At 46.1% G+C, this 20,787-nt stretch overlaps 1 protein-coding gene across 1 annotated transcript in view; it reads left to right on the top strand.

Annotated features, from left to right (window-relative positions):
* LOC126529456 (fatty acid synthase-like) overlaps positions 1–20,787 on the top strand; it is a 112,287-nt gene that overhangs the window by 20,775 nt on the left and 70,725 nt on the right. The window contains exons 7-13 of the mRNA XM_072284111.1: positions 773–1,168; positions 4,200–4,389; positions 6,063–6,292; positions 8,834–9,037; positions 15,537–15,794; positions 16,644–16,860; positions 17,792–18,094. Of these exons, the coding sequence (XP_072140212.1) occupies positions 773–1,168; positions 4,200–4,389; positions 6,063–6,292; positions 8,834–9,037; positions 15,537–15,794; positions 16,644–16,860; positions 17,792–18,094 (1,798 nt within the window). The remainder of the gene's footprint in view (positions 1–772; positions 1,169–4,199; positions 4,390–6,062; positions 6,293–8,833; positions 9,038–15,536; positions 15,795–16,643; positions 16,861–17,791; positions 18,095–20,787) is intronic.

The raw sequence follows: 20,787 nt of genomic DNA on the forward strand, positions 1-20,787 counted from the left end.
GTTGTTGGCATGGCAAAGAACTCCCTATACGTCGGCCGATCCCGGAGATCGTGCAATACCGACCCGACCCGCGGCGGAGGTGCAGCAGGCGTGAAGCCCTCCCCATACATGGGCTGATCCCGAAGATAGTGCAATGCCGGGCTGACCCGCGGCGGAGGTGCAGTTCGCCATTAAGGGGCCCACATGCACAGCTTAGCTCGTTATCCTTTTTCGCAGAGTGGAAGGGCACTGAGTTTTCTTTTGTGAATTTCGCGCCGAAACTCGAGCACCGGTAGGTCAGTGTGACGTCACGGATTTCAAAGCAATCTTGTGTATTTAGTCTGTTCTGGTTCACTAAAAGTCTACTGAAACATGCCATGTTCAGTTTCTGGCATTTTCAGAGCATAATGTAGTCATTCTTTACCGATAAAAACGTTAGTTGTGCACGAGCACACGGCGATAAAATCTGTGATGCCATGGCGAGCTCGTGCGGAAAGTTTAAGACGGCGTCGCCACCTGTGTTTTATTTCATAGCCTCTTTTGGCTTGCTAAGCTTCTTCTCACCGTAAGTGTGGCTTCTTGGCATTGCAGAAGGGTAATTAACCATTGCGGGTGATCTAATGCGTTTATTTAGGGTCTCTTTAGCAATGTACTTTCGTGGATCCACCGCAGCAACTTCGGCATTTCTCGGTAGTCTCTTATTTAAAATTTTCTTGAATTGGACCAAACTTGATTAATGAGTTACGAAAAAAGTAACGCCCGACATAACCAACGACCCTCGAAACGTTTGCAGCACACACTGGAAAGGCTGGAGGCCGAAGGACCCTACCCGGATTCGGCGTACGCCCTGCTCAACCGAGTGGGCCAACCGAGCACGAAGCAGTTTCCTTACCGAGGCTTCGCCGTCGTCCCCGTCGACGACTCCGGCAGGGACGTCGTCAGGGTGTCCGCTCAGGCTCCGTTCGAGAAGCGGCCCCTGTGGTTTGTCTTCACCGGCATGGGCTGCCAGTGGGACGGCATGGCCCGCCAGATGATGCAGTTCGAAGTGTTTGCCCGCTCCGTTCGCAAGTCGCACGACCTGATGCTGGGAAATTTCGGCCTGGACCTCATCGAGGCACTGACCGTCGCCGACGGCGAGGCCTGGAAACAGCGCGCCGCTTGTGTCCTCGCCTGCGTAGCGGCTGTTCAGGTAAACTCCAGCCTCGCGCCGATCACTGAAACTTTCTGCGGCAGTCTATAGACCAGCTACAGGGGCGCCGTGTCTGCACGTGTGTTACAGCACTCGGTTCTCCGGTAGTGTCTGACAGCCCCTTCTAATGCGACTAGCATTCGTGGCCCAGTTGAATCGCTTTGCGTCTACGTATTGCATATCCTCTGCTGTCTCGCTGTCTAGCCTCCTTGCACCGCACCTCAATTGAAAGAAAGAAAAATCTTCAAAATTTATCCGATAACACGAACTCGCGTAACTCGGTTTTCTCAAGCACCGCATACCGACGATTCAGCGTTGCGCCCCGGATGCCTGCGGGCAGAAAGAAAGTAGAGAGGTTTAGCTTGTTCGACCACTCACGTTTACGCAGAGGCGTAAACGTGAGTGGTCTGCATGGTGGGGCCACCTGGTGGCGCAGTGCTCAAACAGACAGAAACAGCTAATATTGCATTAAGCGAGCGGATTCTTCTTCGCTGCTGGTGTAAATTTTCGGCAGCAACACGATTACGCCAGTGCCGCCTGCGTTTTACCGAAATACCGAACAGCTAAACCTATCTATTATTTCTCACGTTCGCTCGCACGGATGCAGTCTCAGAGGCCACGTACATAGAGGGGGACTTCGCGGGCACGCCGTTAGGTTGCGCAACGTGTCCGGAGGAAAAGCGCCAGAGAGGAGCCCAGCTGTAGTACACGGCTCGTACACGGCGATTTGACGGTGGCGGCAATACACACCGTATTGCCGATTTACATACCGTAATACACACCGTAATAATGTTGATATGTTGCTGGAATGTCGTATTAGCGTTGACGGTCATCGTGAGACGGGTGCTGCCGGAATTCTTTTTTTATGTTTCGTCTTGTTGGAGGAAATAGTGAATCAGCGCAGCTTACTTTTGCAACGATTTCAAATTAGGAAAAAGACAGTAAAACGAAAAATTATGGAACCCAGAGGTGACACCGAGCACTCTAATTTAGGTCCTGCAAATATGAATGCCACAGGGACAAAGGTGTATATATTTTCGTTTCCTCAACTGAAACGAAGGCAACGGAGACCACCAAGCGCTGCGAGCATTAGGTTACAAAATTGCGGGATTTAAAAAGAATAATTGTGCGCATGCGCTAGTTCAGCAATTGGCCTGCGGTGGTGGCCATCTCCCTTCCACTTTCTTGGCTATTTTTGTGCAGGCATATCCTTGGAACTGATAACCATTTTTCGTTTTTCCACTTTCATTCTCCTCTAAATTATTATTTCTACTCCTCAATTAAACATAATCAGCAATTTTTCCTATGATTTTTCTCACTCCAATGTCTGGTTCTTCGTCTGTTTGTGACTGCAGCAAACTGCAGCGATGTGAAAAGGCTATTGCACGTGTTCATTCATACAGCACTTAGATAGGCTTAAATATATTAATTACAACTCTTTGATATTATTACACGAAATACAGTTGTTTGAGTACCGACACAACGATATTAGCAGCATTATGACCAACGGGACATTAAAGTACTACATAACTTATAAAGAAGAAAGGCAGTATACAGAACTAAACTAAGCCGTACAGTTCTCATTGTCAAGAAGAGCTGGTGCGAATTAACTTCTGGGAAATGAAAGGATACTCCCAGAGTCCACTCAGTGCTTTGGTGGAGTACTCAACCAGCAGACCTAAGGTGACGAGACGTCCCGATTTTGGTGGGACATGCCCCATTTCTTTTTTACCACCATGGTCTCGCTGTCCCACGGCTTACCTTTGGAACGGTGCTTTGTACCGCTTCGGCCTCTCGAGACGCCGAGTCATCTCCGAAATCCTTGCCCCGTGCAGCCAAACCGGCTGTACAGTAAACCGCAAAAGTTTACGCGACGCAGTATCTGCCAAGAAGCTGAATTCTCGCGAAGCGTGGTCACACATCCTCGAATTAAATGTTCCACCATGCAGTAGCCTTCGCCACCTACACAGTGATTCATTAAATACGAAGTGTCATGCTTTAACAGTGAAGGAATTCACATTTGGAGGCAAAACCGCATCCCGCAAACTTTTGCTGTTGACTGTACGTTTTCTCTTGTGTGGTGACGCCGCCTTCAAGAAGAGTGAAAGCGACACACCGAAACACTGCCGGATGAGTGGCAGCAGCACTTCCTGCGATATTATAACGGTTCGTAAAGGGAACCGATCTCTTATCCCCGCATGACTGGCCAGAATGGCGCTTTTTGCTGACGAAAGTGCGTTTTGCATCAATCGCTCCAGGGCAAGCGAACCGTTCTCTTTTTGAACCGTTATAAGATCGCACCCCTCCTAGAACGTACCGCTTACGGCTCGTACCTTTTCTCGATCTAGCTACAATGGACTTCGCAATGCGATGGCCTACGAACAGTAAGCCAAGCCAAAAACGCACTGACCAGTGGTCATGGTGCCGGTGCTGCCTATCCTTGATATTGTCGAATTCTGGCGCATTCTTGAGCTCTGTATAGGCGACATATTTTTTTAACCACTCGGAGAGGCCCAGAGGGCTTCTACGGGCTCTTTGATTGGAAAAAAAAAAATGTCACTGTCACCAAGTTTGACAATACCGTGGAATTGACTGTGTCCAGAATAGGCAACACTGGCCGTTGTCAAGCAGTCTTTTGCTTGTGACGCACGTGGTGCTGGAAGCCAATTGTAATCGCAATTGCAAAATTTACCGAATAGCTTGGAAAAGAGTTTCCCTCCTCATAAAGAAAACTTCGAACGAATTCTGAATATTGTTTCCACCGGCGACACCTTAAGTGACCCGGCCCTACTGTATGCGATCTGTACTATGTGTTCTACTTTATTGTCTTATATTTGTCCTGTTGCTCTTTCTTTCCTCTTTCCTCCCTCTGCTACATTTCTGTGCTGCTGTCACCTCCCTTCTGAAGAGTAGGCCCGGCGTTGTGCCCCTTCCGGTGGCAGTTGCCAGCCTGCTCCCCGCTTTTCCTTTCCTGTTGAATGTATATATGTTTTCCAAACAAATAATTATAAAATTCTCGATCACCGGGCAGGTGGCGCTGGTGGACATGCTGAGCGCCGTCGGCGTCAGCCCCGACGGCATTTTGGGTCACTCGGTTGGTGAGCTCGGCTGCGCCTACGCGGACGGGAGCTTCACCGCAGAGCAGACAGTGTTGTGCGCTTACTGGCGAGGACACTGCATCGACGTGGGAAACATGCCGAAGGGAGCCATGGCCGCCGTGGGTAAGTCATCATCATCATCATCATCATCATCATCATCATCAGCAGCAGCAGCAGCAGCAGCAGCATCATCATCATCATCATCATCATAACCGTCAGCATTATTCCCCCAAGCACAGGTGACGGATAGCGTTAGGGCTATTCCGTACCGAAGCCTCCGAAAACATGCACAAAGATGGCGAATTGGGCGAGCTGGAACTTATCCCATATAGCAGAGCGCGTTGAAACGAAGACAAAGATAGAGCAAAAGACGGGACAAGCGCTGTCTAGCAACTGAAGTTCATCAGAAGAGGAACGGGACACATAAAGAATGAAGAAGAGGAAAAAGCAAAACAACAAGAACAACAAAAATCCACATTGACAGATTTACGCAGGTCGGTTATTCAGAGTACGCACAGACAAGGCAGTCATCAAAGGTGTCTGTATAAATTTTGATATAACGAACACACTCACGTTTCAAGCTGTGTTCTTTTTTCTTTCTTATATTTTTATTTGTTCTTCAAACTATGGATCCTATAACGTAAAACTATTCCAATATGTTTCTATTCGAATCTCCTGACGTCACATTTGCGTAATCACCGACGCAAGCATCGGGCGGTGACCCGCAGCGTTGCCTCAGCAGTTCAATCGAATGCTCTCAGTTTATAGGAGGTCACTTTTCATTGCTTTGAAAACGAATAGCATTGTCTACATTGAGTGGTTTTTCGTTTGTAATTGGCTGCCAGAAAGCGAGGAGCACGCTCAAGTGGAGAGTGTTTCGATGGGGCCGAGCCAGCGCAGTGGAAATAGGTAACCGGATGAAGAGGGCGGTGCGGGCGCCTTCTTTGGTCCGCTTTTCCTTACTTAGGTTGCGGTCGCTCGCTGAAAATAGCGGCGGCGGGCAACGGAAGCTTGAGAATGCCGCTAAAATGGATCCTCAACAAAGAAGAGTTGGCAGAGCGAGGTCGCCAACGTGCCGAAAGTGCTCGAAAACGTCACACGGCCACGCAAAAAGATTTACTACACGCAAATAAACCCATGCTCTCCGGCAGGTGCGAGTAGCCAATGGCTGAGCGATGGGCGGCAGCCATCTTTCATTCATTTTGGAACGGGGCAACCTGCGACTATTCAGAAAAAAAATTGGTTTTGTTCGGCATATTAATGCATCTTTAACGCGTACACGTAACTTTGATGCCGCGAGTTTTCACGCTTTTGTGACGTCGCGTGACAGGCAGGTGAAGTGTGGGCAGCCCGAAAACTTCTTACCAATTGCCGAGGGCTAATGGCGAAAAGGCGTCGAATGAGAAATAACTCTGTTTCTTTTGTTCGGCCAGTCATGCATAATCAGTGTGTACACGTCATACCAGATGGGGAGCTATCGCAGTTTTCGTGACGTCGCGTGACAGACAGGCGAAGTGGGGGTGTTCCAAAAAAGTTTGTTACCAAACTGCGGAGGGCTGATTGCAGAATTGAAATAGAAAAATTTGGAATAACTTTACGTTATAGCGCCCTATCTATCATGAGTTCCGTTCCCAGTAAAGTTGCAGTTTACAGATATCACTCGCGCTCTTTCCTTTTTTTTGCTTTCTGTGCCCTCGTTTTGCCTTGCGCTGCTACCGCCTGCCCGAATACATATTTGAGATGCTCAGGATATCTTGAAAAATTGAAAACGTCACACCTAAAAAAATTATTTGCAGGACTAACGTGGGAGGAAGTGACGAGTCGTTGCCGTGACGGCGTGGTCCCGGCGTGCCACAATGCCGAGGACTCGGTGACCGTGTCCGGTACGGCCGAGGCCGTGGCCAAGATGGTCGCCGAGCTCAAGGCCGAAAACGTGTTTGCCCGGGAAGTGGACAGCCTGGACGTGGCCTTCCACAGTCCCTACATTCAGAGCATCGGACCCCCATTGAAAAAGCTGCTCAGGAAGGTGAACGCACGCTCCCGCCTCCCCCTCCCCCTCCCCCCCTCCCCCCAAAAAAAAGAAAGCAAAGAAAGAGGAGCGAGAAAGAAGACATTAAAAAAGATATTTTTAGAAACATTGCGGGGACAGTTGAAAGGGATACTAGTGAGGAAGCATAAGTGAAAGCGAATCGATCGCTTCTGAAACGGCTTGGAAATTTAGTTTGAAGCAGCAAGAAACGTAAGTATAGCCGGGAGTGGGGACATGGTAGACCCGGAAACAAGGACAGATGACAGACAGCGTTTGAGCCCCTTCGCCAGCTCTTAAAAAGTAGTGGGGTTTGGGTGGCGTTGGATCCGGAGCAATTAGCTGTTTATCGATAAGTTAGGATTACATTGTACACTGAAGGAATTGAATGGTCTAGGTTGGTGAGGCTTGAGAACTGCTTTGCGAACAAGTGGGCAATGGAGGCGCTCAAATATTGAGAAATCAGCGAGACTTTACTGTCAGCCTACAGCGCTGCAATCGGGGCGTGAAATTCAACTACGGTACATCGCCCGCAATTTAAACCACTTCCGAGGGAATAAAAACACATCGAATCGTTTTTCGGGCACACTAACTGGGAAGTTTCATTTAGAAGTCCTTTTTAAAGTAGTTCGCCTTTAAAATGGATCAAGACGATCTCAGTTTTCATGGGAGACATTAAGGTGTAAAACGAAGGCTGTTATTATTATATGTTATATATTATATGAGGGGTGTATTATTAAGTAATGGCGCCTTTTAGAATTTTGTTTAGTGCTGCCATTTCTCTCATGTGCTCACCGGTTGTATGTATGTGTAATGAACTGGTTTCTCTGCTCTTTATTTTTCATAACCTGTATAACATAAGTATTAGCTTGTTCATCACGTGCTTCGCAATATATCTTTATTTTTGCTACTGCGCGGTATCCTGTAGCTGCTTTGGTGCCAGTGTGGGCACAACCTAGTCAGGCATTTGGACTCAGTCTTTAGCAGTGTCTCTCTCAAGACAATCTTGCACCACATTTGCCTCGAATAAACCAAAAAGAAAAAAAGGAAGAGCTAGAGAAGCAAGAGAAAGAAATCTGGACGACAGAAACTGTACGTACGTCACGTACCCTTCATCCATATTTGTTATTTCATCTATGTATGGATGCACACGGAAGTGCTAGACTACTGATAAAAGTTAATCCTGCTCCATTCGTTTAGTACACTTGCGGCCAATAGAGTTTCAAATGGTCTGACTACAGAAAGTCTAGACAACACTGAGAGTTTAAACGAGACATTTCGACAAGTCTTCATGTGGAACAATGGCTCCAGGAGGAAGCTGTCTCCATTGGCTCCCTGTGCATACATTGAGGCATCCACCTTCTGGTGAACCCTTTGTCTCTCTTGGATGTCTTTCGCGCGAATAGCATTTGCACGGTGTTCTTCCTTTAATGTGCTGGCCAGCTTATTAAGGCTTAGTCGGCACAAGAAATGCCACAAAGAAAGGGGCAACGCGTTAGATTCCGAGACCAGCGCGATTTTTCACGGAAAGAGGGAAATGGAGAAGCTTGAATGATTAGTGATAAGAAAGATTGGAATGGCAATCAGAAGAGCGTCCTGGTTAGCTACATTATGCGCTTGGAGGGAAGAACAAGTGAATCGAAACGCAAGAAGGAGCACAGTAAAACGCCGTCAATGCGTTCTTGCGTGAACACAGTGGCGATAAAGTCAAAAGCATTTATGAAACCTAGCTGTTGGAAATAAAGGATTTCATGGCGGCAGGCAGCGCGAAGTTGACGAAAAAAGGGGGAATGCAAAAAACACACAAACGCTAAGCGTTTTTATTTATTCATTTTGCTGTCCTCGTCAAGTTCTTGCCGCCTGCCGCTATGCAATCATACCAACTAGCCCGAACCAGGGAAACCGCTTCAGCGCCTTATGGGACAACGAGCGCCGATGTCGGTGTTCGAGAATCTTCTTGACTCCTGGGGCCGAATGTGCAAAGCTAATTTTTTTTTTTAGTTCGTACGTGCTCTCGGCCATTCGCTGGCTACCATTTCTAATAATAATTCCGGTATCAAGACTGGTTAGAATTTTCTCTCACGAACAACTCTAGCTTGCATAAAAGCTTCTGGTGAATGCAGGCCCTGTTTCATACTTTAGCAGGCAGCACAGTGGAAGGTGCGCAAACAGTGAAGTCATAGAAGTCTCAATGCATGCGTTTTAAAGTGGAACCGCTTTTCTTTTTAGCTTTGTAACTTTTTAACCCCGTGGCCACTGGTCGCGGAAGCCTGTCACACCGTTCGCACAGCGGTGAATAGACGAAGATCTGTGACGCCTTACACGTAATAATTACGTCATATCTCGTGAGGTCAAGGTATTAGATTTAGTGCTACATCGAATTGCAATGTGCAATATATTTGTGCCCTTCGTTTTATATTCGACATGCTAATCATTTCTTCTTTTTTTGGTAGCGAATTCAAGCAGTAAGGGATGTCTCTCTGGCATTCATAGCGTTGTGGCTAGCTTAAAAAAAATTCCTTCCGTTTAATCTGTCGCCAGGTTATTCCGGACCCGAAACCACGCAGCGAGCGGTGGGTGAGCTCGTCAGTGCCGCAGAGTCGCTGGCACGAGCCTGCGGCGAAGCTTTCTTCAGCCGAGTACCACGTGAACAACGTCCTCTCACCGGTGCTCTTCAGCGAGGCGCTGGAACACGTTCCCAGGGACGCCATCTTGGTGGAGATTGCACCACACTGCCTTCTGCTGGTGGGTGGCAACTACTGCTTCACTCACTGGCCCGCGCGTCTGTATAACATAAGAGAGTTATACCACCGAGAAAAAAAAAAACATAGTTCATGTTGTGGGGTCGTACAATTCATGTTTCTGGATAAGTCGTTGTAAGTTTGAGGCATTAAGTCACCGTTGCGCCATAACGGGCCCGTCCAACGCTGCGGTAGTGCGCCTTTCCCGTGTATCCGGAATATTTTTTTCGTCTCCGTGTTTTACACACGGTGAGTTGTCTGTAGGTATCTTTTACCCGCATATCCTTACCGCTGTCCTTATTATTTCTTATGCACTCGCTGTAGAAATGCGCTTCTCACAGGGAGTGGATGAGTAGACAAAGGAAATAACTTGTGGAAGGACATTTGCAACAAACAAGAAAGACGTGAAATAGATAGGCAGACGCTGAAAGGGTACAGAATGCAGATACACATGGAGAAAAGTAAAAAAAAAAAAGAAAACAACGACACGCAGATCCAACGCAGTTTTGGACTCTAAATGACGCGAAGCTCGTTTCGGTCAGCGAGGCAGCAGTCGTAGCGGATGACGGAAGCACAACCTCGCCAGCGGCAACTGCTAGTTGTCTGCATCAGTACGACCAAAACAACGTGCTGCAATTGTGCTTGTTGAGGGATGCTTGTTTATTTATTTATTTATTTAGTACCCACAGCGCCCATTCAGGCATTACAGTGGGGGGGGGGGGGGGTACAGATGAAAAACAAGCATCAAAATTGCAGGTTTGCTTAAATTTGTGTAAGTCAACAACACATTATTATAGGCCGACAAATAAAAGAGGAAAAAAAAAAAAGAAAAGCACACAGCTAAGTTGCACACAGCCATATTCGAAACAGGCACGTTGCAGATGTCACATGTCACATTTGAAAAAAAAAGAGTACATAAAGCACAATGATTACAGAGACTCATAATGAAAAAGCGAAAAAAAAAAAACAAATCGAATAGTAAGTTGCAAAAAAAAAGAAACAATGTAGTGATTAAGATACAGTGCGACAAGGTGAAAAAAAAAAGGCACTAAAAGAAAATGTCATTTGCAGCTGGGATTGTTTATAGGTCATGATGATTGCTAGACGTACACGGGATATTTACCAAGCCTTAGGGATCACAAGATTCTATTGCTTTTAATGCAGAAAAGAACTTGTTAGGACAAGAAATTCCTACAATTGAGGAAGGAAGTCGGTTCCACTGACTGATGGTCCTTGGGAAAAACGAGCTGCTAAAGGCCGATGTATTACATTTGTATTCTCTTATCTTCTGTTCATGATCTTTGCGTGCTGATGTGTAGTGAGGCTGGTTTATGCACACGTCACGCGGAATTCGAGTATGAGAGTGATATATGCTGTGCAAAAGCTTCAGTCGAAACGACGCTCTTCGGTGCTGGAGAGATTGCCAGTTTAGCATTGCCTTAGATTTAGTTGCACTAAACTGCCTGTCATACATTGCTATATTTAGTACATATCTTGCCGCCATGGACTGAACTTTTTCTAGTCTTCCTTTGTTGGTTACTGATGAAGGATCCCACACAGGGCATGCGTATTCGAGCGCAGATCTTACATATGATTTATATAGTAGCTCCCGGGTTTGTTGTGGAAACGCACGTGTATTTCATCGTAAAAATCCCAAGCTCCGACAAGCTTTGCCTACGGTATAATCTACATGCCGATTCCATGATAAAGAGGGGCAAAAGTAAACGCCTAGGTATTTATATTCACACGCCATTTTTACTGGACAGTAGTTTATCGTATATTCAAATTTTCCAGGATTTTTTTTTCTGGGGAACCTCATACACACCCTTTTCTCGAGATTCAGTTTCATTTCCCATCGCTCACACCACTCGTGTATGGCATATAGGTCGTTTTGTATTACGAAGCAGTCACTTTCACATGTAACCTTACGGTATAATATACAGTCATCTGCAAATAACCTAATATGGGACTGTACATTTTAATTAATGTCATTGATATAAAGTAGGAAAAGAAGGGGCCCCAGAACTGATCCCTGAGGTGCCCCTGACGTTACATTACTTATTGCAGATTGTTCACCGTTTACGACTACATATTGTCGCCTCTCGCGTAAATATTCGGCGATCCATGCAATAACTTGGGGAATAATATTAAAACTGGTTAGTTTCTGCAGTAACAGGTAATGTGAAACGGTGTCGAACGCTTTTTGAAAGTCAAGAAAAATACAGTCGACCGATGATTTGTCGTCCAGGGCTGCCGCTAAGACATGTGTGAACTCTACTAGTTGTGTGACGCATGATAATCCTCGCCTAAATCCATGCTGATTTGGGTTAAATAAAGAATTACTATCTATATGTTTGACTACTGCAGTATATAAAATATGCTCTAGAACTTTACTGCACACAGAAGTTAGTGAAATGGGACGGTAGTTATTAATAATGTTGCGCGGGCCAGTTTTATGTATAGGAGCAACGGATGCCATTTTCCAATCAGCCGGAAGTGAACTGTGTTCCAAGGACTTCTCAAAAATAATTTTCAAATACATTGACACTATATGAGAGCAAGACTTCAACATAAAATTGGGTAAACAGTCAGGGCCCACAGCTTTTGCACAATTTAAATCACGAAGCAGTAATTCAATGCCCCAAGCTTCGATCACTATTTTAGGCATGGGTGTGGATTCGTGTTTTAACAATTTCAGATCTTTCCGATAATCTGTTGGGGCAGAGAACACTGATGTAAAATAAAGATTGAACAACTTGGCCTTTTCTGTGGCGTCGGAAATTGTAACATCGCCATCGGTCAAAGCGGGGATAGAATTGTTGTCTTTTTTATTTCGTTTTATATGCTTCCAAAGTTCCTTCGGACTTTGCTTTATCTTACTTTCTATTGTTTTAAAGTAGGCTGATTTTGTTTGGATTGTAGCGTTGTTCACTTCCCGCGTTGCCAGTTTTAGTTTACAAAAGTTCTCTTTAGAAGGGCATCGTTTAAATGAACGGTAAATTCTTTGCCTACGCTTCACTAAAATATTCAGTTCTTTAGTGTACCATGGCTTACTTCGATTACGCCTTCTAGTCAATACCCATGACGGAACAAACCGGTTGCGCAGTTCAAAGATTTTTTCTTTAAATAGAACCCATAGGTTTTTCACAGAGTACTCATCCGCAAGTGTTTCGAACACAAAGAAATATGCTTCCAGTGAAGCATTGATTGATTGGATATCAGCCTTGGCGTAATTGTACATGCACCGATTCTTCTCAGTGTAAACGCTTACATGTTTCATATTTATTTCGCTTAGCACGACGTCATGATCACTTATCCCTGGCAATATTTTAGTGTTCTGGACCATTTCTGGCATATTTGTGAAAAAATGATCTAAGATATGATTTCCTCGCGTAGGTTTCAGCGCAGTTTGTCTTAATGAAAGGAGGTTCATGAAATCGGCAATTTCAGATGTGAAGCTAGGGGAGCTTCCAGAGGCTATCGGCTGTTCATTCCAGTTGAGATTAGGTAGATTAAAGTCCCCACCCACAATGACGTAATCGGATGTGATTTTTGTAGCTGTGGCAGTGAAATGAGACAATTCCCTGGCTGAACCAATTGGTGGCCGGTAAAAGGAGCAGACTGACAGAGATTTGCCGTTCGGGAATTTCAGCTGACACCAAACAGCTTCACTCCTATCTTCTATAATATTTACGCGTGTAGAAGGGATGCGCTGGTCTACCAAGATACATACACCACCTCCGTGGTAATTTCTATCTTTTCGATAAACTGTAAAGTTATCAGGAAATACTTCAGTGCTTGCTACGCCTTCATCGAGCCATGATTCGGTGCCAATAACTACACTAGGTTTGACCGTGTGCACTAAATTGCTGAAAGCATCAACTTTGTTTTTAATGCTCCTACAGTTGACTACCAAAAAGGAAAGTGAAGTCGATAAGGAGTTATTGGGTCATTTGCACGGCACAACCTTGTCTGAAAGGTCATCATAGGTGTACTTGATGCCGTCTATGTTGAGTGTGTCATGCCTTAATTGCACACGTGCGTCCTTACTTTTGTGTTCCTGAGCAAATCGCCACAGGTTTCGCCTTCTCTTGCGCACTGGCTCAGAAAAGTCTTCCGACATACTGATACCTGTATCTTTCAAGTTCTTGGCCTTTCCTAAAATCAAATGTTTTTCTTTCAGAGACCCAAACCTTGCGATCAAGGGTCGCGTTTTCCCTTCTCGAAATTTTCCAAGTCGATGGGCTTTTTCGATCGACTCAGGGTTAACTTGCAATTTTGTTGCGCATACTTCCTTCAAAAGCAATTCAGATGATGACCAAGATTCGCGAATATTTGTATCAGGTATGCCGTAGAACACGAGGTTGTGCTGCCTACTACGATTTTCAAGATCATCGACCTTATTTTGGAGCAGCTGTATCACCCCGTGCTGTGCGTCATAGTGTGCGATACACTCAGTAACGGCGGATTCTAAGTTTGGTAATGGTGACATTTTTACTTCAATTGACGACACACGTGCAGTCAAATCATTTATAGCTGCCTTCTGTTCCGCTTGATTCGCCTCAATAGTATTAAGCTTTCGAACAATCACATTTTGCCCATCCAAAATTTTCTGTAGTGTCACATCAGTGCTAGGGCCGGGATTCATTTCAATATCACCACACAGTATTAATAATAAGAAATAAAAGGCATAACGACGCAACAACAAAATGCGATGCCTTGAGCGGTTTCTGGCGTCGGAATGCATGCATCCCCTGGTTTGCTCAGATGGTAGTGCGGCTGCCCCGGAAAAGGCGGTGGTCCCGGGTCCGAGTCCCGGACCAGAACGAATTTTTCTTTACCTGTGAGGCTTTTCTTTCGAGGAACCCTTATGGGTTTCCTTTGTAGCAAATGTTACGAACTGGCGGATGTCTGAGATATTCCCTTTATTAATTACTTCTCTCCACTTTGCGGGCTTTCACCGAACTATTACGTTAAACTGTTGCCTTTGCCTCGAGTTGTTGACAAATTCGGCCTCGCTCTGCCATCTCCTAGCCGCCTGGTTATCTCAGATAGTAGAGCGGCTGCCCGGAAAGGTGGTGGTCCCGGGTTCGAGTCCCGGACGAGTTTTTCTTCAACTGTGAGGCTTTTCTTTCGAGGAACCCGTATGGGTTTCCTTTGTAGCAATTGCTACGATTGGGTGGATGGCTCATTTTTCCTTAATTAATTACTTCTCTCCACCTAGCAGGTTTCCGCAGAACTATTACGTCAAAGTAATCATGTTTGTAGAAAAAAAAAAGCGAGAACGAAAGGAAAAAGACAGTACAATTTACGAATGTTCAGTGTTCCTATTATGGCACGCACGGAAAGGGTATGTCCGGAGTTCTTTGGCCTTTCTCAAGGAGTATGGCACGAAGACACAAAACACGCATAAAAGTAAGTAAAGCACAGGAAACTGGGATTCAGAACTATGTTTTCTTTTTTGTGAAACCTCAACCACCGTGCAAATCTGATGAATTTGCGAATAGGAATGTTTATTGCAACCAAACGACGGCATAGCCACCTTGTTTGCATGCCACATGCCTCGGCAACATCTCATTGAAATGTTAGGCTCCTTGGAGAACCCGCCGCGATTCCCGGCAGTTGAGAAATGCGCCCGGTCTTCAATCTGTCGTCGTTTGTAACTGTCGGCTCTAATTGCCTGATGCCACTAATATTGCACTGCAGTACGAGTTCAGCTGGGACAGACAACCTTTATAAAGATCTGTCCACCGGTCAAAACTGTTGAATTTAAGCACTTGTTCTGTTTACCTTGTAGCATCGCTCAGGTCCTTTACCTTTGAATGTTAGACTGAAGAATGTTGAAGAAAAGCGTGCAAAAAAATAAAAGATAAATAACCGCTTGTCCAGCTCGCTAGGATGACAGTTCTAACTTCATAAGGTGGTATTTTTTTGTGTGGTATATTTGTGTCCACATATATAATTAACGTTCAATACGATTCACATTCGCACATCAACGCAGTTACCTTATTATAACGGAAGAGGTCCCAACGTAAGAAATGCGAGCAATATCTGCCACGATACTGTGCTCAATAACTGCACGGCGTATTTTGTATTTCAGTTGTTGTGCTTGCTTGTGTAGCCCTGAGAATTTGCTGTACAAAACTATAGAATAGTTTAAGCGCGAGCCATTGGAACATTACGTGCGCGTTACAACAGTGTGTGCAATGTCTGGAAAGGGAAGCTGGAAGTTTTGTAGAAAATGGCAGAGAACTAGGTGCTGTGCTGAAATTAGAAAATTTACTGGCACATAACGATGTCGTGTTACAACTGTGTACAATGTACACAAAGGGAAGCTGGAAGTTTTGTCGAAAATGGCAGAGAACTAGGTGCTGTGCTGAAATTAGAAAACTTGCAGCTATGCAATGGTGTCAGCTGTCGCCGAACAGAGGTTATTACAGTTCGCTACGAGAGGCCGCATTCGACTTGCAGCGATGTTAACGATGATGACGACTGTCACGCAGTCCGTGTTACGTCGCGCCGTTGGCTCAGGCGCCAGCTGCCTGGGCCTGATGAAGCGGAACGAGGACAACCCCGCGTTCTTCCTAAAGTCGCTGGGCGAGCTACACACACTTGGAGTCCAGCTGGACTTGGCCCCACTGTACCCGCCGGTGCCGTGGCCCGTGCCTCGCGGCACCCCCAGCATATCCCATCTCGTCAGCTGGGACCACACCGAGAAGTGGACGGTGGTCAAGTGGAGCGACTTCCCCAGCTCGGCGCAGGTGGAGCCACTGTAGTTTTCTCCTACACCTCTTTTGTTCTGGTCTATGGCTAGCGATGGCTCTGGCGTGACGTGTTTGTCTTTACAGTCCGTAGAATTTTTTCGGCTTGTCCTTGTATCTATTGTAGGCTGCGGTACACTTCAATACAGCAGACGGGCACGTGAGCGGCGGGGCTGGTGGCGCCACCATGTGGCATTGTGTTGAGCCTAAGTGCGCCGTATTGCTATCAGAATAGAGAGCTTTAGCTTAGGGGACGCAAGCGGCTTGCGTACGCAAGAACTAGGGGCCACGGTACTGCGCATGCGCAGACTCCTACGTCTGGGTCCGCGCATGTGCAGTTCCGTCGCTCCTAGTTCTTGCGTATGCAAGCCGCTTGCGTCCCCAAAACTAAAACTCTCTAATGACGGCCTAGCTGCTGCGAAGGTGCTGGCGAAAATAAAGTCATTGACAGGCAATGCAATGATAAGTCTATAGTGGACCTTTTTTGTTTTCTTTCGAAGGGAACGACATGAAACAGAATAATTGTTTCTGGCACTTTGTGGTTGAACAATCTGTCACGGGATGCCACTTCTAGCCCTGTTGCTGCTGACTACGTCACAGGTGCTCCGTTATGCGATAAAGTGCTATACGGGAGCGTACAGGTTGGAGCACTGCACCGCGTGTGTGTAACAAAGTTAAAGCTGAATCTAAACGAATTCAGCTTTAGAAAAGGGAGTTTAACAACTTATAGCTCAATAATTTGTCTTGCTCGTGCTGGTCAGTTGAAACGCGTTTGTATTGAAGCTACAGTTTCTTGGAAAGCACTTATGGTTTACGTTCTTCGATATGATGCCTGACCTGATGTTGCAGATGTCAGAGGAGGTCGTCGAGGTTGACCTGGAGGCCAACGCAGGAGACGCGTACTTGGCCGGTCACGAAATGGACGGCCGCGTGCTTTTTCCAGCGACGGGCTACATGATGCTGGCCTGGAAGTCTCTGACCAAGCGCTGCGGGAAGCCGTTCCACCAGGTACCCGTAGTTTTCGAGGACGTCAGTTTCCACAGGGCCACCATCCTGCCGAAGCGAGGTGAGTCATCTCAATGGTTAAGGGAAAGAATCTGGGTCCCTCTTCACAAAGAATTTCTTACACTAGAACTGCTGGTGCGATGACACGTCAACTAATTGTTATACTGTACATACATAACCTCCTGAGACCCGAATACAGGTGTGGAACATAATTGCTGTTCGATGCATTTTTGTTGTCTACTGGTATGCTATGAACGTGAAAAACGCTTCTTTTAAATTTCGATACAACAGTGAGATGCCAAAAGCTGTTTCTCCATGTACGTGAAAAAATTAACCATCTCTCTGATCTCATGTTTGCTAGGGTAAAAACTACATTTCATTGCATAAACGTAGAATTAAAGTTGGAACCACGTAATGTTGCTGCCACATCTGATATTTTCACGCAGTCTCAGTGACTTAAAAACACCTCAAGGCTGCCTTCGGCGGCTTTGGACTACGCAAAGGTATAGTTTAATTAAGTGTCAAATTTTTGGAAAGCGGTTGAAAAGACTCCGAGAAAAGCACTTCTTTACACATGCGCCGTACTTCATGCCCAGAATGAATATTCTGCGTAATCACTTCCGAGTGAATTCCGAAAAAAAAAATGTTGATGGCATTGTGCAACGTACATTGTACGAGGGGTGTTGGGAGGATAAGCAAAAAGACGAGCCGACCAATGGCGGACAATACTTGGCAACGAAAACCTTCGTGAATTGAGTCCTTGACTCCCGAACTTGAATGAGTTCCCTGGCCTAAAAACGCTTCACAGTCTGAATTGACAATGACTTCCACTTAGCGCTGGAAAGGCCACAGTCACAAAACCAACCTCTGCGCGTGTATACAGTCAGCATAATCCAGGAAGTTGAAAGTGACGATCGCACAATGGCGAATGGGCCATCTCGTCATCGCTCGGTCGCTAGACTGAAGCAGTGTTAAGAACCACTGAGTAAAAGAACGTCCTTGCTACACACACCTCGACGGGATCGTCGATTTCGCAGGTCCTGTGAAATTTCTGGTCAACGTGATGCGGGCTTCCGGCGAATTCGAAGTCTGCGAGGGGGGCACTTTGGCAGCGAGCGGCCGCATTCGCATGGCCGAAGCAGGAGAGAAGCTTCTCGACAAAGAACCGCCGTGCCCGACGACCGAGGCGTCAATCGGCGACAAGGTGAACGGTGAAGACATCTACAAAGAGTTCAGGCTTCGCGGCCTCAACTATTCGGGGAGCTTCCAAGGTGTCATCGAGGCGAATCTAAGCGGTGAGGCACTCAGTCACTCGAATATTTTTTTTTTCTCGGACCATAAAAGAATGGAATGCGTTGCCGTTGGAAGCATGTTGTGATGAGGATAATCCTGACTTTGAGAGCTGTGTGCCTTTCTGTTTGTGACCACACGGTAGGAACTGTGGTGTTTTTTTTTTCTCATATTGTGTATCTGTTTGGTTGTACTTTGCACTTCTGCTCGGTCCTACCGACTCTTTGATCGTAATTATGTATTATACTGTCTTCTATCGTATCACAATGTTTTTGTGTTTTTTTGAATTTCTCTTGTCAACTACTTTTGTTACGCCCCCCTGCTTGGTCTTTCGACCGCAGTATGTCGTAAAAAAGAATTCTGCCTTGTGGCTGCTTTTTTTTCACGTATGTGTAACCGGTGGTTATAACGATGGAGAGCCGAGCTAACGGCATGCAATTTGTGGTCACCTAGGGCGCGAAAGAAGAAAAAAATCAACGGACGCGTAGGCTGCAGGACGGACCATTGAACACGCGCCTTTCTGCGTGTTATTTTCCTTGTTTCTTCGCACGCTGATGCTGGCGCAACTTGGCTTCCGAGGGAAAGCGGGTGCTCTTGTGTGCACCGCTAAATCGCAAGTTCGGCCGCTTGAATATCTGTGCTCTGGAAGTATACTAGATTGGTGGTTGTTGTCTCCCCTTATGCCGGCTTGAGGTGGTCTATGGAGGCTGTCGCCTCGCGTCTGTGCCGTGTGATGAAGAAAGTCTTGCAGGAACGGCGAAGAACCAGAAAGGGTCTGTCACAGGCCGGAATTACAGACACCCTTACGCCGTCTTGCAAAAAAGAAAGAGAAATAACGTGGGTGGCGGAAGAAACGTCAGGGTGTTTTGCAAAGCGTGTTGTTTGATCGACGTGGTCGCCTCCGGACATCCGAGCAAAGGCGGGCGCTGCAGTACTAAAACGCTAAAGTACGAAACAAGGACGCAAGAGGAGCGAAAAGGACAAACAAACACAAACGCCGACTCATGTTGTACCTTTCTTTAGGGGCGTTTGTGCTGTCCTTTTCTTACTGTATGCAACACGTTCGCTCCACGTTTAACTCCATGGCATGTTTCAACCGCACACGTTAACAGGAGATGCTCGGGTGGAGGATCTCTCAGCATGCGCTTTCAACGCTAATTCCATGGTTAGCTATTTGCCCCTATTCCTCAGGTACACAATCTGAAATCGACTGACCTCAGCGACAGATTGGAGGCGTAACAGGGAGCTCGGTGTACGCGCATGGCTCTGGTTCTCACTATATTTTCCCCTCATTGTTTTGATACCTTTAAAGTCTTTCTTCCCGCAAAGTGTAGGAAGCTGCCCATTCCCTGAGTTGTACTTCCCGTCTTTCTTTCGTCATCCTTCTCGAGCTTCAACACACGCGCAGTACGATATGGTTATTTTGCTCTGCAGTTCTGTGAATCAAATGACACTTTACTTGAAATTTAGTTTGTTAGAAGCGCCGACAAAAGCCAATTTCCAGTGGCTTGACGGGGTCTCTGCCTCCCCAAGACTAATGGCACCATGCTTGAGACGAAGATGTGAAACTAATACGTCCTGCACATATTTAGGAATATATGGGCAGTAAAATGAGAGAGAATTCGTACGCTGCTACAATATATAATCAGGTGAAATCACCACTTTCTGTAAACAATGAAAGCAGAGGGAGGTTAGGAAAAGATTTAGTTTCTTTTTTTATTCTAACGTCGAGGTAACAAGAGAATTAAAGTGGACGAAAAGACAACCTGTTGCAACTGCAAGTGAAGCGCGCTATCTCTGCATGGTGAGTGAGGTCATTTAGGAATTCAACTACTGTGGCCCATTTCTTTGCTTAGTTTCTTTCCTTAACCGTGGGCGCTATAGCGTAAAGCTATTCCAAAGTTTTCTCTTCCATTTCTGCGATCAGCCCTCCACAATTGGTCAATCTTTTCTGCCGTTGTCACCGGCAGTTGTCAACTGCAAGTGCCGTTGTCACCTAATCACACCGCACGGAACCACTGTTACTTCTACAGCATATCATAGTCACATGTTACGTTCAGATAACCTAACTCTTTATCGGTAAGGGCAATTGACGCTATACTTACACACATATTACCACAATGCGCGGTATCGGGAGCCTCAGTTATTTATGTTGTAGTTTTTGCGCCACTTCTGCGTACAATTTAAAAGCCTTCAAATTTGGGTCTGCAGGCCCACTCCTGTACTGTTTTGCCAAATGCCCTTCTATGCATCTTGTAGTGTTATGTCATGTAGAAGGACATCTCGCAGTGCGCTGCAGAGAGTTGGGCTGCATATCGAATTTTGAAGGTTGCGTAATTGTAGGCAGGCGTGGCGTAAAAACGGCGAGTATCATACTAAGTACGCCGAGATGGTGCGATGTTCCAATACATGCGTAAATTTGCAATCAATTTCCGTCACCACTAAACAGTTCGACTTTCAATACGGCGTTGTCATTGCACGGTCCCATAAAGCTGTCGTTTCTGCCACTAAAACTGTTTGAAAGTCAGCACTGTCCGTGTTCTAGTTTACAGCGGAGATGTATATGGCTAGCCGATTCGCCCGTCCTTCCGTCTGTCCCCTGTACGGCGAAAACTCCTCCGGCGCAACTCCATGCGTATGCCCTTAAAAAGAAAGAGAGGTGGGCGATTGGCTGCGCCAATAATGACGTTGTTGCTCT

The sequence above is a fragment of the Dermacentor andersoni genome, chromosome 8 (assembly GCF_023375885.2).
Source record: "Dermacentor andersoni chromosome 8, qqDerAnde1_hic_scaffold, whole genome shotgun sequence".
In the NCBI taxonomy this organism is placed as follows: domain Eukaryota; kingdom Metazoa; phylum Arthropoda; class Arachnida; order Ixodida; family Ixodidae; genus Dermacentor; species Dermacentor andersoni.